This window comes from Haemaphysalis longicornis, unplaced genomic scaffold (genome assembly GCF_048455015.1).
Source record: "Haemaphysalis longicornis isolate Haplotype H1 unplaced genomic scaffold, Haemaphysalis longicornis Haplotype H1 scaffold_1, whole genome shotgun sequence".
NCBI lineage: Eukaryota > Metazoa > Arthropoda > Arachnida > Ixodida > Ixodidae > Haemaphysalis > Haemaphysalis longicornis.
Genome location: NW_027526203.1, coordinates 334,199,042 through 334,213,457, shown reverse-complemented (window position 1 = coordinate 334,213,457; position 14,416 = coordinate 334,199,042). Strand labels below are relative to the sequence as shown.

Below are 14,416 nucleotides of genomic sequence, written 5' to 3'. Positions count from 1 at the left end.
TCTTGTAAACATGCTGTGAATAACATTGGAGAGATTGTGTCTCCTTGTCTGATGCCCTTCCTAATAGGTACTTTACTGCTATCCTTATGGAGGATGATGGTTGCTGTGGACGAAGTGTAGATATCCTCTAGTATTCTTAGATAATGTTCATCTACACTCTGGTTCCGTAATGCCTGAATGACTGGTGAGGTTTCGACTGACTCAAACGCTTTCTCATAATCTATGAAGGCTATATATAGGGGTTCAGTATACGCCTCGAGCGCGGCTTGTAGGGGCGCCACTGAAATCCCCCTAGCGGCCCGTTTCGAAAGCAGGCGCGGGAGTCCGCGCCCCGCTCCCCAGTGCCGCCGCTGCTTTTGCGGCACGTTCACAGCTGAGATTTACCGTTTGTGGGCGTTTGAAATCCATGTTTGTGTGGAGCAGTCACTCTGTTCGCAAATGGGGTGTGTTTACGAGAGTGTAAATGTTTCCGACGCGATCTTACTGTGGTATTTCCGGTCTGTATAAGCGCCAGGTGTGTGTCACAGGCCAGCGTCGCGGAACCGGCGTATGATGGAGCCGATTGTAGTTACACTGACCTGAATTTACTAGCCGTGTCTCCGTAACCACCGGTTCCTCAGATGTTCATGCTACGGCTATACACTACGATTTAAATCGGTTTTGTGCGCTTACATAATCAGCAGAGCACTCATACCTGACAGCACACCAGTTACGTTTGCCAATATTATACCTCAGATATTGATCCCCACCAATTACAAGCCAGTCTGTGTTAATTTCGGGAATATTCAACAAAAGTACGATGGACAATGCATAATTATACTCGGAGATCAGCACACGACAGAGTCGTCTTGTCGTGAGGTGCGCGCCCGAAGACCTTGATCTGTTACATATATCCTCTGCGAGCAGCGCGGAGACGGGCTTACAATATAATCCGCGTCCGCGACTAAACGCTTCTTCGAAATATCGTCATATGGCACAGGGAGCCTGCAAAATAAACCAGAAACTGAAATCAGAGGGCCTTATCACATACCACACTCTTCCAACGACACCTTTCATCGCTTGTTGAACAGCCTACCCTGTATACTTCCAAAAATGCGTGCGCCGTACGATCAGCTCTCCGTTGAAGTAGAAAAACAAAAAGGAAAGTGAACGCGAGATTTATGTGTGGGATTACTAAAACGCTCATTGCTTGATTCCGCTTCGCATTTGTACACGGCGTCCCCCTCCCCGCCCCCCCCACCGATGTCTTGCGAAATAGCAGTGCATTTCACGTATAGTTCGTCTTGTGAAACCTACCTGGCCTAAGTTTAGACGAACGTCTTTAGCATGCCAGAAGCTGCACTGTTTTTTTTTTTTTTCATTTCCGTTAGAGCTATTATGTTTCTAAATTCCGCATTGGCACAGCATTTATTTTTCCGTGGTTTCATTTCCTCGGTTCTTGCTATATGGCGTTGTGGGCACATATTTAACGACGCACAGGCTTGGAATATACTTTACATTTTCGCATGGTTTATATTCTTATAAAAGGCATAAGTTATTGTCCGGGATTGGGTAATCACATCCCCGAAACATATTTTTCTGCGGCGTATATATGCGAAACGAAGCCGCATTCGTTGTCCACGCTGCAAAATGAAGCCAACTCTCATTGTGCCAGTATCAGGTCTAAATCAGGCGTCAGTAGAATTCATTTGTGCGTGATGTTTCGGAGGTGACATGGGTGATATGTTGCCGCCGTCGCCTACGCCCGGAAGAGCGGCGACGAAGCGCGTAGAACCCCGTCCCCGGGTAGCTCTTGCAAGCGATCGCGTACTCTACGAAGGCGCAGCTGCTTTTTAGGTGACCTAAACGTACTCTTTGCCTATAGTCGTCACCATAACAAGTTTTTTTAGGGCGCGGAAAGGCTAAACGAAGCGAAATAGAACCAAAACACTGCACGAGCCCCTATCAGTCACGCAGCGCAAATCCCGTCAACGCCGAGGAGAAGCGGCGGCAGGCGGCGCAGCGATCGCGAAGCTCGAGGCGTATACTCAGCGCACTTCTCTATCACCTGATTGATCTTGTGAATATGGTTCATTGTTGAATAGGCTTTACGGATCCCTGCTTGTTCTTTAGGTTGATTGAAATCTAAGGTGGCATAAATTTCGTTAGTGAACCTTGGTAAGTACCTTGCAGACGACTGACAGTAAGCTGATCGGCCTGTTATTTTTCAAGTCCTTCATGTCACCTTTCTTACGGGTTAGGATGATGTTCGCGTTCTTCCAAGATTCCGGTGCACTCGCGGTCATCAGCATTGCGTCTTCGTCTATATTATTTGCTTATTGGAACAGGGAGAGCAACAGTACTACTATATCAGAAGGAATCATGCTGGACTCATAGCGCGAGGCTGTGGGTCCATGTGCGCTAAGTATCTTTGGCGGTGTATCGCTTGCTACTACGCGTCGTCTTCGACGCAAATGTTGCCTAAGTATTTCAGTTTCAAATTGCTTTCACGTCAACTTCAGTGGCAGTTCACACCGGTTCTTACAATATTCACGAGCTGGGATAACCCCGCCGTGTTTATTTTTGACTTTGTTGACTGCCTTGTAACCTCGTAATTGCCTTGCAGAATGGTGAAATAATATATAAAAAATTTAAACCCAGTTCCACCCAGGTGAAATCGCTGAAATTCTAGTGCGTAATGTTAGATTCGTCTTAGCGGATAATTTCGATTATTTTTTTCCGGATAGTACCGGTAAAAAAATAGTTACAGCCGTTTTCTGTAACCATAATTCCTCCGTAGATATATATCAACAGCAGACAGTAATTCTGTAACTTTTACAACTTCAGTGTGAACTAACTAATCGTGACAAGTAAATGAAACTCAGCGTAATGGCAGAGTCGTATTAGCGGACAATTTTATTGTAATTTGTTTCGTGGTACTTTCGATAACACAAGAGTTAGATGCGTTTTCTGTAATCATACTCCCTCCGTATATGGGTATGCTTCACTGCGTTACATGCAATGTGGAAAAGCCACCTTACAAAAACAAAGTTTACACCGATTTTATATAAGTCGTTTTCACCTCTAACCGCACGTGTATTGCTAAGAATACATTTTTAGGGGCAATCTAAGCCGTCTTGTATCAAAATATAAAGGCCGTAGGACCTTTTTAAGTGCAGAGCACTTTAGGACCGCGCCTTGTCGTCGTAGCTCGTCCGCTGGACCCAATTAGAGCCACGTGCACGGCGTTCCGTCGTAGCGGCTGTCGTCACGGCGTCCCACAGAGGAAAGCCTCTGTGGGACGCCATAAGCGCATAATAGTCATAAGCGCTCGAAACTTGTGGACCGCTGGCGCTTGTCATACATCCCCCCGTTCTTTAGCGCAAAGAATTTAAAGCTGCAGGTACATTTGAGGCAAAATATACGTAATTAACCGGCAGCGCTTGCGTTCATTTAGTTAAGAACGCTCGTTGGGTTGGTTTTTATAAGCGAAAAAAAGTGGCAAGCACAAAAATAAGAGAACTCCCGCTGGCGCAGTTTCAGGCAGGGGGCGCGCGAGCACTGCGAACGCGGGAAATTTGAAATGTGCTAGACAAACCTCCGTTGAATTCATCAGGAGAGGAATGAGACAGGGCGGCGAAGAGCGTGAGCGCATAACTGCGCCACAGCCCATTATGGCGAATCACTGCCGGCTCTGCACTTACGACAGCTTCAAAATTGAGTAAAACGGCTTTAAATTTGTTTTTGTTTTTGTTTTTCATTATTTTTTTCTATACTGGGAACCGGTTTTTATTTTATTTTTTCGGGTGGAGAAACCTGCTCCGGAGGGAGCGTGACACGACACCAGTTGAGACGGGTGTCAAGGCCGGCACTAGAGCAGCTCCGTGGCCAAAAGACCTTACCGCTATGTACCAACGATGCTGGTTCCTTCGAGAACATGATTACCCAGCTCTCGGAAGCTGAAGTATCCCTCAGTGTACTTTAATTAACGGGATGGGCACAAACTGTACAACAGTTATAGGTTCCTTCAATGTTCTTTTATGCACTCAAGTGCAGTATACAAGAGCTGAATGTGATTTTTCAATTATCCATATGCTCGTCCCCCCTCCCTTTTTTTGTTCCCCGTGTTTTCTACCTTTTCTACACCAGGGCGTCTTGCTTTTTTCTCCTGAAAGCTCATCAATCAATCAATAAATAAATAAATCCTTCGAAAACATAGGCTGTGATCATTACGTGTGTGCGCGTGTGTGCGTGTGTGTGCGTGTGTGTGTGCGTGTTTGTGTGTGCCAGTGTGCGTTGGTGCGTGCGTGCATGAGCTTTTCGGAGGGTGGGCGGAGAGGAATTCTTGCGGGACCAATCCCTTTTTTTTGGGGGGGGGGGGGGGGAGGGGGGGGGGACGGAAGTGCGCCACGTCCGCTTGGCATGTCGATGTGGGACCTTGCAGCGGTACGTGCTGCTCTGGGTATTACGTTGAAGTGCGGCGCCTCAGCCGTGGGTGAATGGCCACTCACCCTTGAAGAGGACGCCCGCTAGGAAGGGCAGCTTGAGCACGGCCAGCACGGTCTCGACGCAGCTGACATTGCGCGCGAGGGGTCCGTGCTTTTCCAGGCTTCCGTCGACAAGGGGCGCCCACTGGCGCACCAGGCTCCACGAGAGCAGGCGGCGCACACCCTCTGCGCTGGCTTTGTCCAGCAGCCGCGCCAGGAACTTCAGCCCCTCCGGCTGCACGAGTGCACGGTCGTCGGCGCCGTACCCTCCGTGCTGGCCCAACAGGCGCTGCCACTTTTCTGCGAATCCCGCCACGCCCATTTTATTTCCTCTATCACCCGCTGTGCTTCCAAAATATCGCAGGGCCTCCGCTCCACCTTTCGGCAGACGGCACATGGGGAGGAGGAAGATCTTCATCACGCTCTTCAAAGAGCAATGTGCCGCGTCTCATTGCACTCTGGCCGGTCAAGCGGCGACTCAGCGTGATCTCTTAGGAGGAGGAGCCATATGGGCCCGGTCACCATTCCGCTAGTCACGTTAGGGAGCAGAGCGTGTTCCAACTGCTATTGAGGAGCGGGCCTTGATGATATAATTCGTGACGTGCGTATGTGCGGATGTGCACAAGGAAAAATATAGGCTCGGAGTCAGCGTGTGTTCGGTGCAGGCCTGTATCAGCGTCTATGAGCAGCAAGACCGAATGGCTACCCTGTCAGCGACGCACCGTGCCATAACATCCCCGCTCGTCCACGTGTCCAGATGAGCCACCGCACAATTCTTTCCTGTGCTCATACCAATAGTCAGGTTGTCAATAAAAAAATAGTATTACAAGCAAGGGTAACGACGACTAAAACAGCGCAGCTGTAGTTCAGTGTATCCTTATCTATTTGCCGCGTACGGGGCTCGGTGCTAGTCAGTGTAGCAAAATCTTCGGCGTTGGTTCGGCTGCGGAGGGATTTGTCGTAGATTTATGGGAAGTTCCCTAAGGAAGAAGGAAGAAAAACATTGACAAAAATAGCAACTGTAACAGTAATTCTTTATATATATATGGTGTTTAACCAAAACAAATACCTGTTTGGTTAGGGTTCGGGTTCGGCTGAATTTATTGGAAGCATTTAACCGGTTCTCGAACCGGTTCGATGCGTTGAATTATCAGCGAAGTGAGAAAAAAATGTCTGGTAGCCTAAAGTGACGGCAAAAACAAAATACAAACAAAAATTCGAAACACTGCTTATTCGCAATACACTGGTGCAATTTCAAAGCTAGTTTAGACATTTGTGCCACCTACTGGGGAAAACAAATGAAACCGTCCCGATTCCCCAGCCGTTATGTGGCCCAGCTTTTCGTCTTCCCATGGATTAGATAGGAATGTTTTCTAGAAAGATGCGATGGGTGTGTGCACTAGACATCTTCAATTTGGACGAATTTTTTTATGTAACTAATTGTGCACAAGGAATAAGATATCTGAAATTAGTTTAAAGGAAAAACTTCCAAGGACGGCTTCAGATCACATGCGCGTTGGACCTCCGTAAAGCACAAACTATTGCAGCTATTGCCGCAGGTTTTTTTATTATTTTTATGCGAAGACTATGCCTACTTCTAAGCTATTTAACGTATTTATTTTTGATTTTCAGAAAGTACACTTTACAATTACAATAACAAACGTGGCTCATTTTTAGTTGCCGAAATACCGGGTGCTGTTTTCTTGCGTCTTAAAAAGCTAGAGAATTCAATTTATTGGTACTATTTATCCTTATTTCTTTTCGTGCCAATTGTAGTTTATGCAGATTAAATAGTGCATTTGAAAAATTCACTGCATTGCACGTGAATCGGGCATTTTGGTCTAATTTTAAAACCTATATAAATAAAGGCCATATTGCATTTTTTCACTTTCACAAATTGCCAAAATTTTTCTTTGTCGCATGCCTCACAAACGTGTTGCATTGTCTGTGTAGTTTTGTACCTACACAGCACAACATATGACCTTGTTACCTATATGGCGGTGGCTAGAGTGGTTTGTAACACCCTACTGAAGTCAACATAAGAGAACAAATGGGTGGAACAAACTTGACCGCTCTACGCGCCCCGAGAAATACGATTATACCAGGACGACGGCGCTAACTGCTCGCAGTGATGACAAATTCATTTATGGGAGCGGTCAGACAAAGGAAGAGGTCTATAGAAAAATCTACCACTTGGTTTTTGTGCTTATTCGATGGCTGAAGGCAGCTATAGAAAGAACAGAAATTGTTCGTGTATCAACTCTGCGGGGAATGATTTAAAACCACGTAGTGGGTCTTTTACTTTTTGCTTTCCGGTGGAAACACACTTCTTGAAAATTATTGGCGCAGTTGTCGCTCCGAAGCTATGCCTGTGCTATGAGGCGCACCGTATACTGCAGGGCGGCAGAAAAGTTTTGCCCACGAGGGAATCTTTAACAAGCGTCGAAATATCAACATGTACGCGTTTGAAGTCTCCGTCGACATCAGAAAAACGGCCAGCGGTGGCTATGCATCCTCGCCACCGGCTTAGCCTCTGAATTACTCGTATGCGGGTAACACTTGGGAAGTATTTACACTTTCCAGGTGTGCGACTTTTCAAACAATTTATGAAATGCAACAAGGAGGCACGTTTATAGTGCGGGCCTTCGCCGTTGTGCAGTGAAGCATTCTTGCGGTCTGATCGCGCCTATACAGTCGCAGAGAAGGAAGGGCAATGTCTATGTTTCATATCGCCGAAAATGTGTCATTTCTTCCGCTCATCCTTGCATTCTGCCCACCCAACCAGCAGCGACGTATACCATTGAAACACTAGTGCACGCACTTTTTGCGGTGTTGTGGCCACGTATAGACCATTGATAATGTGGTGGTTGCTCTGAGGGGTAAATTTGTGTGAGAGGTTACGAAGTTGATCTCGCGTGAAAGTGAAAAGCCTCTAATGACATTGGCCGCGTATTTTAAACAACGGCTGGTCGATCCGTTTTGTCGTGAACCGGTAACCGCTATTTTTGTTCGGTTCAATTCCCGACACACTGATCTATAGATGGGACTCACTGAAAAGTTTAGCGGGCGATTTCTTCGCTTGGCAACATTGAAAACCGCCATGAACATGCCCGCTGTGCCTGCGCATGCGCTTTGCGCCCGCATCTTGCGGAAGAAATAAAATGGCTGCGGCTTAGCTCAGCTAACCTCGGATATGCAAAGCAAAAGGCTTAGGTAGTTTCGCGTGGTTAACCTTTGATGCAGCTGTATTGCCGACCACGCCTCAAAGCCGCTCGGTGCCGTACAACACTCACAGAATGAGGCCCGCCTCGCTTTCATTCACGGTGAACGCGGTGCAAGAAGAGTCACGTAGCCCGAGACGACCCAGCGGCGCATGCGTGGGAAACGGCGGGGTTGGTCGGCTGCCGATCAGCTGAGCGGCCGCAACCGCGGCGGCTGCCACCGCTAATTGAGCAAAACGACTGAAAACGGGACCTTGTGCGCAGCGCTGAAAGCAGGCGCAAAGGTGAATCACGCGATGCGCTTCAAGGTATTGTCTCAGGGGGTGTGTCTGCTGTCAAAAGGTGAACTTGTGCATCCGCGGTGAAACCGCTGGACGAAAGTAGTAAAGCTTTGCTTCAAAAAAAAAAAAAAAAAAAAACACCAGCCTGCATCGTCTGCCGCGTTTCAACCCGATTCTCGGCGCTGACGTCAACAGATGTATTGTTAATCACACTCTGATTATGTGGGGGTGCTCTACTTGCCCTCGAGCACTTCGATTCCCCGAGAATGAAACCGAGGCTGCGAGCGAAAGCGACACGGCGCGCAAGAGGCCGACGCTACAGTTGCCTGCGACCACGGATGTCACCACAAGTGCCGCATAATGGGTAGTTTAGTACAGAAACCAAATAGTTTTGAAGAAATGTTTCACGCGTACGCCGATTTAGATACGATGGTAGCGTAGAAGCTAGTGCATGCGAGGCGGTCTTCCGAGCTGTGCCAAGCTCGCACTGCCCAGCCGGCACAAGCGCTGGCGAATCGCGAGCGACCTTTGCACAAATCGGCCCGGCAAATTTTTGGCAACAATATTTCTGTTGCTGTCCTTGAACAAGTGGCAGACCTTGAGTGGCAATCGGCTTTCACTTGCATAGGCACGCGACTCGGTCTATCACAACGCTGCCACGCAGTTGCGCGCATATGAAGGCTCCGAAGTTTTTACGGTTCTTTCTAGTGTCATAAGATAAGGTATAATTCTACCTAGTCCTGCGACGATTTCAACCATGCCTGGCGATAAGTAGGTCGTATGGTGCTGCACGTAGCATTATTTGGCGTCAAGGTATTACTTCGCGTTCGGTGGGGGATAGTTTGGAACATCGGACAGCCAGCTGTAGTCATGTGCTGTGCCTTTTCGGGCGCCAGCACAGACAAGTACTGCCATCTCGAGGAGCCCAACGTAACCAGCGTGGCGTCGCCTTAGCAACACAGACGCTAGGGCAAATTAACGCATGGCGGCGCACACGCATGGTTGCCCGCATGCGTGCCACGCCAGTGAATACAACATACAAGTAAAAAATTAATAACGGTTACCGGTTAAACAGTTCGACCATCCTTTGTTATAATGCGCGGCCAATGTGATTTGGTGCTTTTGTCCTTTTCGTAACCTTCGTAGGCTTCGTAACCTCTCACGTACTCATCCCTTTCAGATAAGTCAGAACACTATCAACGCTCTCTTCGTGGTCGCAATGCATGGGGAAAGGGATGCGCACCAATGTTAAAGTCGTGCTGCTGGTCGCGTGAGCACAGTGCAAGGCTGAACAAACGAAATGCCGCACTCTTGGAGCCTGGAGGCGATATGGAGCATCGACTTTGCCATCCCCTCGCTGCGACTGTGTAGGGGCAACAAGGCCGCAAGATTGCTTTACTGCGCAACGGCGAAGGCCCATGCCACGAACGAGTAGTATTTTGCAGGAACCAGAGTTGTGTTTTGTTTTTATGGGCCTTTAAACTACACGGCATTGTTTCGCACTTCGCTATAATTAAACTTGTCGAACCGGTTCGCGGACCGGTTCAACGTTTGCGTACCGGTTCGGTATGTGACTTAGTCGCGCCGCAACTGAACCGGAACTAAATGAATTCACGCGAACCCAAACCTTAACCAAATCGGTATTTTTTTCAGTTCTACACCCGGATATATCCCCATTCGACGCATCCAGCAGACGTCATTATTATTCGCGTTACCGAAAGGTTCTCACCTGCATTTACCTGGGGTCCAGTGTACCCGGCCATATCCTTGATCGCAACAGTATCAGAGTTGAATAGCTTGTTAAAGTCCTCCCCAGCAGACTCCGCCAGATGAGTTGTAGCTGCATCACATTGGGAACGAAAATTGCCGTTGTGAAAGTCAAAACTGGCGTTCAAACTTTTGAAGTCGGAATATAACGCCCCAACAAGAAAGCTAAACAGGATTGTTTATAAAGGTGTTTTTCCTTTTATTTTAAGTATTTATTCAATGGCTGCGTCTGGTCTTATCATCTGGGCTACGATGCGCTCCTTAGTGCAAGTGAACAGAATATTTTCCTCCCTTTTGCGTTCCTTACCATACAAAAAAAAATCTTATACACGTGGGTGTGTTTGCATTTCGCCCCCTTAACAAACCGTCTCCGCGACCGGGAATCGAGCCGGTATTTCTTACACGCCTTAGCTCCATCGTCATCTAGGCGAGTGCCTTTTGGAGAGCACAGTCTAAACACTCATACCGCCTTCCTGCCGCCAAGAGGCGTGCTGCTGAGTGAGTTCTTACCCGTCGCGGTGACTCAGTGGCTATGGCGTTGTGCTGCTGAGCCTAAGGACACGGGTTCGATTCCTGGCCGCGGCGGCCGCTTTTCTGGTGGAGGCGGAAAGCAAAAATACCCGTGTGTTCGAGATTTGGGCGCGCGTTAAAGATCCCCAGGTGGTCTAAATTAATCCGGAGCCCTCCACTACGGCGCGCCCCATAACCTGTGTAGTTTCGGCACGTTATTAAACCCCACAATCAATCAATCTCAGTGAGTTCCTAAATTATTCGCTTCTTTCTGACTTTGTGCGTCATTTATCAACAAACTCCGCACCCATGAAGCAACAAGCTAGTCAAGTGCCCTGAAATTACCGCCAAGTGCTGCTTTGAAACTCTGCAGAGTACTTCTTGCTAGCTCTAGCAAGTGTGAATTTTCTCGGTACACGGAGTAATAGCTTTGCTTTTGTTTAGATCATTTGTTTTTGAAAAAGAGATGTAATTTTTGAAGACACTTGCTGCCTCAAAAACAACGAAGATTTCCGAAGCTTTTCGCGAAGTTAAACACGTTAGACCCGAATCCCAGATCCAAAAAAAGTTTGCCCGTGTTGTTCTGCAACGAACGGCGAATTGAGACGAATCGCAAGACTAAATGAGTTGCGGGAAGGCAAAAATTCCAAAGTACTTACTAGTACTTACTAGTACTTACCAGCATTTTCCAATGCGGTGAGCGTAGCTGCGTTGGTGTCAATATCTTTCTGAGACTTGAAGGCCCCGGTGGCCTTAAGCCGGCTTGTGTAGTATTCCACCAGTTGATTTTTGTCAGCCAGAACTTTCCTTTCTTTGTACCACAGAACTTCTTCCGGGGCCACCGAGACCTAAGTTTTGTTTCGCATAGCGCATTAGTGTCTCGGCGGAGGGGCATGGCAATGTCAATAACTTTTTTTTTTTTTTTCAAAGCGCGAGCACTGTTTGCCGAGTACCCCCTCAGCCCCAGCAGTGTAAGGCTATCTCTATAAACTACGGACGCAACGATGTGGTCTATGGACGTAAAAAAACGGCATGTCGCGCAGTTGGGTTGGCTGAGACGTGAAATGACGTCATTCTTTAAGGTTAATGCGACAGTTGCGGCAGTAGTCTGAACCCGGCCTAACGCCCTGCATTTGCACAAAAATAGATAATCGGCAAGTTTAACACGTTCAATCCTTATTTTAGCGTAATGGGAATAATTGATGGAAGGAAATTTTAAAAAACAAGGAAATAGAAAAATGAACTAACAAACCAAAATATTTGCCTTATACATAGCCCACATAAAGCGAAGAAAAAAAACAAGGCCCAGGAAAACAAACCGGAACACGAATAAAAAAGATCGTGAAAATGGACCAACTGTGTAGCTCCCTGCATTTGCACGCAAAAACATCATTGGCGAATTTAACATGTTTAAGCGTTATATTAGGGTAAATGGGGATAAACGGCCGAAGGGAATTAAAAAACAAAAATACAGAAAATAGAAAACTAAAAAATATAAAAATGAACCAACGAAATCAAAAATACGTATTTGTATAGCTCGTTCAGCTTGATCATGACACCGACGCTTTCTTTATTGCTGAAGAATTCCACCTCACTCCCTGCTACATTCCTCTGAATCAAGAATTGTGAATCAATCTCTGAATGAACGTTAACTGACGTCTGACCGTCTGGCGAGATTCGGCATTGTGCGTTCCTCACGGTGCCCGCGCTGCGGGCACACTGAAACATTGGAACATGCCTTGTTTCAGTGTCGTGTAGCGGTAACGTTTTGGACTGTGCTAAGCAGGTTGTTTGGTCTTACACTTAGAATGAGCACACGTTCAAATGACACGTTGGTGAACTTCCTGATGTGTGCTGGTGCATTTGTATAATGGCGAAATCGTAGTGCCGCGTGTCTTCGCGCCCGACCGCAACGGGCGATGTTTCCATTGCTGTGGCGTGTGTGGTCAATCCTTATGAATCACTTAGGCAATGAGTTGGCAGTTCTAGGTGAAGAAGCCTTCCTGTTACGCTGGTCCACGCGTTTCATTGCGGTCAGGAATAACATCCTGAGCATCACTGTTGTGCCGTATTGACTTTCAACGAGTTTCTGAACTCTTTCTTTGAATACATGTGAACTTTTTGTACATTGATTTCAGAGTAGCTTAATTGTTTCACCACCATAGAGAATTGTTGTGCAAAGTGTAGGCTGCCCGGAGTACTTGGAAACTGATTGGATTTTTTTTTTCGGGCAGCGCTGTTGCCACTAGTCGCTGCGTGCTGATATGTGGTTTTATAATAAATTCTCTTCTCACTGATGGGATAATTTTCGGTACTTAGGGCAGCACTGTTATCACTAGTCGCTGCGCCCTGATATGTGGGTTATAATAAATTCTCTTTAGCCCCCCCCCCCCCCCCCCCCCCCTGTCAATAGAATGTTAACTTCAAGAACCTTTCAAACATTGAGCGAAAACGCATCAGTTTTTAATGTGGCTTACCGTTCTTTTTTTTTTTTTTTTCTTATGCAATTTTCGTTGAAATACGCTACCTGAAAACCAATGAAAAGGGTCTCGTTTGGTTCCTTAGCCCAACGTGTCGAAATTATTAGTAATTCTTTAAGTGCCACTAATACAAGAAAGAAATATTTTTAGGGAGGGTATCATTTCGTTCCGGTTTCTTTTTCGTTCCATAAATAGAAGTTCCCTTCCGGTTCAGCTCCGAAACGAAAAAAAAAAATAATGGTGCGTAACGGCTCGTGTTTGCGCGCACGAAAAAAATAAGATTTGTAAAGTTATGCTAAACACCTAGAGAATTATAAAATTATGTAAAAAAAGCATTTCGAATTATAAAGTATGTTGCAAAAAGTTAAGGGATGCTTATTCATTTTTTTTTTTTTTGTAGAAATTGCCGTTAAATAGCTCAAGTTCAACTGCACACACAAAATCAGAGGACACCTTCGTACACCTTGTCGTACACGTCTTGATGGCGCAGCTGCAAATGACGCTTAAAGTTTCCACCCTGGTCCCCAGAAACTACATGCCGGCAGTCCTCATCCTGGTACCCAGGTTTGATTGAGACGCTGTGGTAGATGAAAAATCCTCTAGCGCTTTTTGTTCTGGGCCGGCCCATTTGGGGTGAACTATACAATTGTTATACTCGGTTACAACTCAAGAACGGCACCACCTCATGTAGTAGTGTATCACTCCGCCAAAGCGCCGGACCCGTGACGTCAGTGCGCGCGCATTTTGAAAGGGGTTTGCTATGAATGCGTGATATCGTCTGCCTTGCTCACGCAGTTTGCTTGTCGTCACTGGAGTCGTTTATAAGCATATTAAGTCCAAAAAATCACGGGAACGGCTCACGCCATGTTCAAAATATTCCCAGTAACACCCTACTTGCGCCGCGCGGAGAAACATCCGGCTACGGTGATAAGGCACAGCGGCAACTTCCGGTGCCGTTCTTAAGTTGTCACCGAGTATAGATGCGAACACTCTAACCCCCCATAAAACTATCGTGCTGCGCGCGTACACTCACTCCTTGACTCGCCTTGGTCTGGGGCCTCAACACTAAAACTCTTATAAATAAATCTGAGCCGATTCAAAATACCGTTATGGGTTTTGTTACTAACTGGTGTAGTTGTGATGTTATCGTTACTAGTACAAACGCTCTATCCTACAGGGGCATTTCATCATTTCGGCGCACCTTATTTCTGTGTGTAATCTTAAAGCAGATTGTATGAGACTAGGTAGCGACGTATAAACCTCAGTGCCTTATCAGCCCCTCCACACCCCCCCCCCCCCCCACCTCGTACACATCCAGACGAAGGGATAACAGCAAGGAAATCGGTGATTATTTATGGCGCACTTCCGCATTCCAAGAGTCTTTTTCCGAGAGTGTTCTTTCTTCCCCTTACACTCTTAAGTATTCCGCTGCGCTGCGGCAGCAATTGCGTACAAGCGCAACATGACTTGTAGCTGTTTCCATTGCGCGTGCGGCTGTATTGTGCTGTTTTCGCTGCGAATTGTGTATGCTGCTGTTCATGGAAAACATTTACTTCTTTATTTCACGTCGTGTTTCAGAATATTCATGTTTAATCATGTATTACACGCCCCTACAGCAAAGCCGTAGGGCTAATGTAGGTGTTTTATAAATTAATTAATTATTACTTAATAAGTGCGCTCGGCGGTCACAC

At 46.8% G+C, this 14,416-nt stretch overlaps 1 protein-coding gene across 1 annotated transcript in view; it reads right to left on the bottom strand.

Annotated features, from left to right (window-relative positions):
• The window catches only part of LOC144159698 (neprilysin-like), a 67,700-nt gene that overhangs the window by 35,204 nt on the left and 18,080 nt on the right, over positions 1–14,416 (bottom strand). Inside the window, exons 5-7 of the mRNA XM_077691364.1 lie at positions 10,925–11,093; positions 9,698–9,808; positions 4,491–4,766 (exon numbers count right to left, since the gene is read on the bottom strand). Coding sequence (XP_077547490.1) covers positions 4,491–4,766; positions 9,698–9,808; positions 10,925–11,093 — 556 coding nt within the window. The remainder of the gene's footprint in view (positions 1–4,490; positions 4,767–9,697; positions 9,809–10,924; positions 11,094–14,416) is intronic.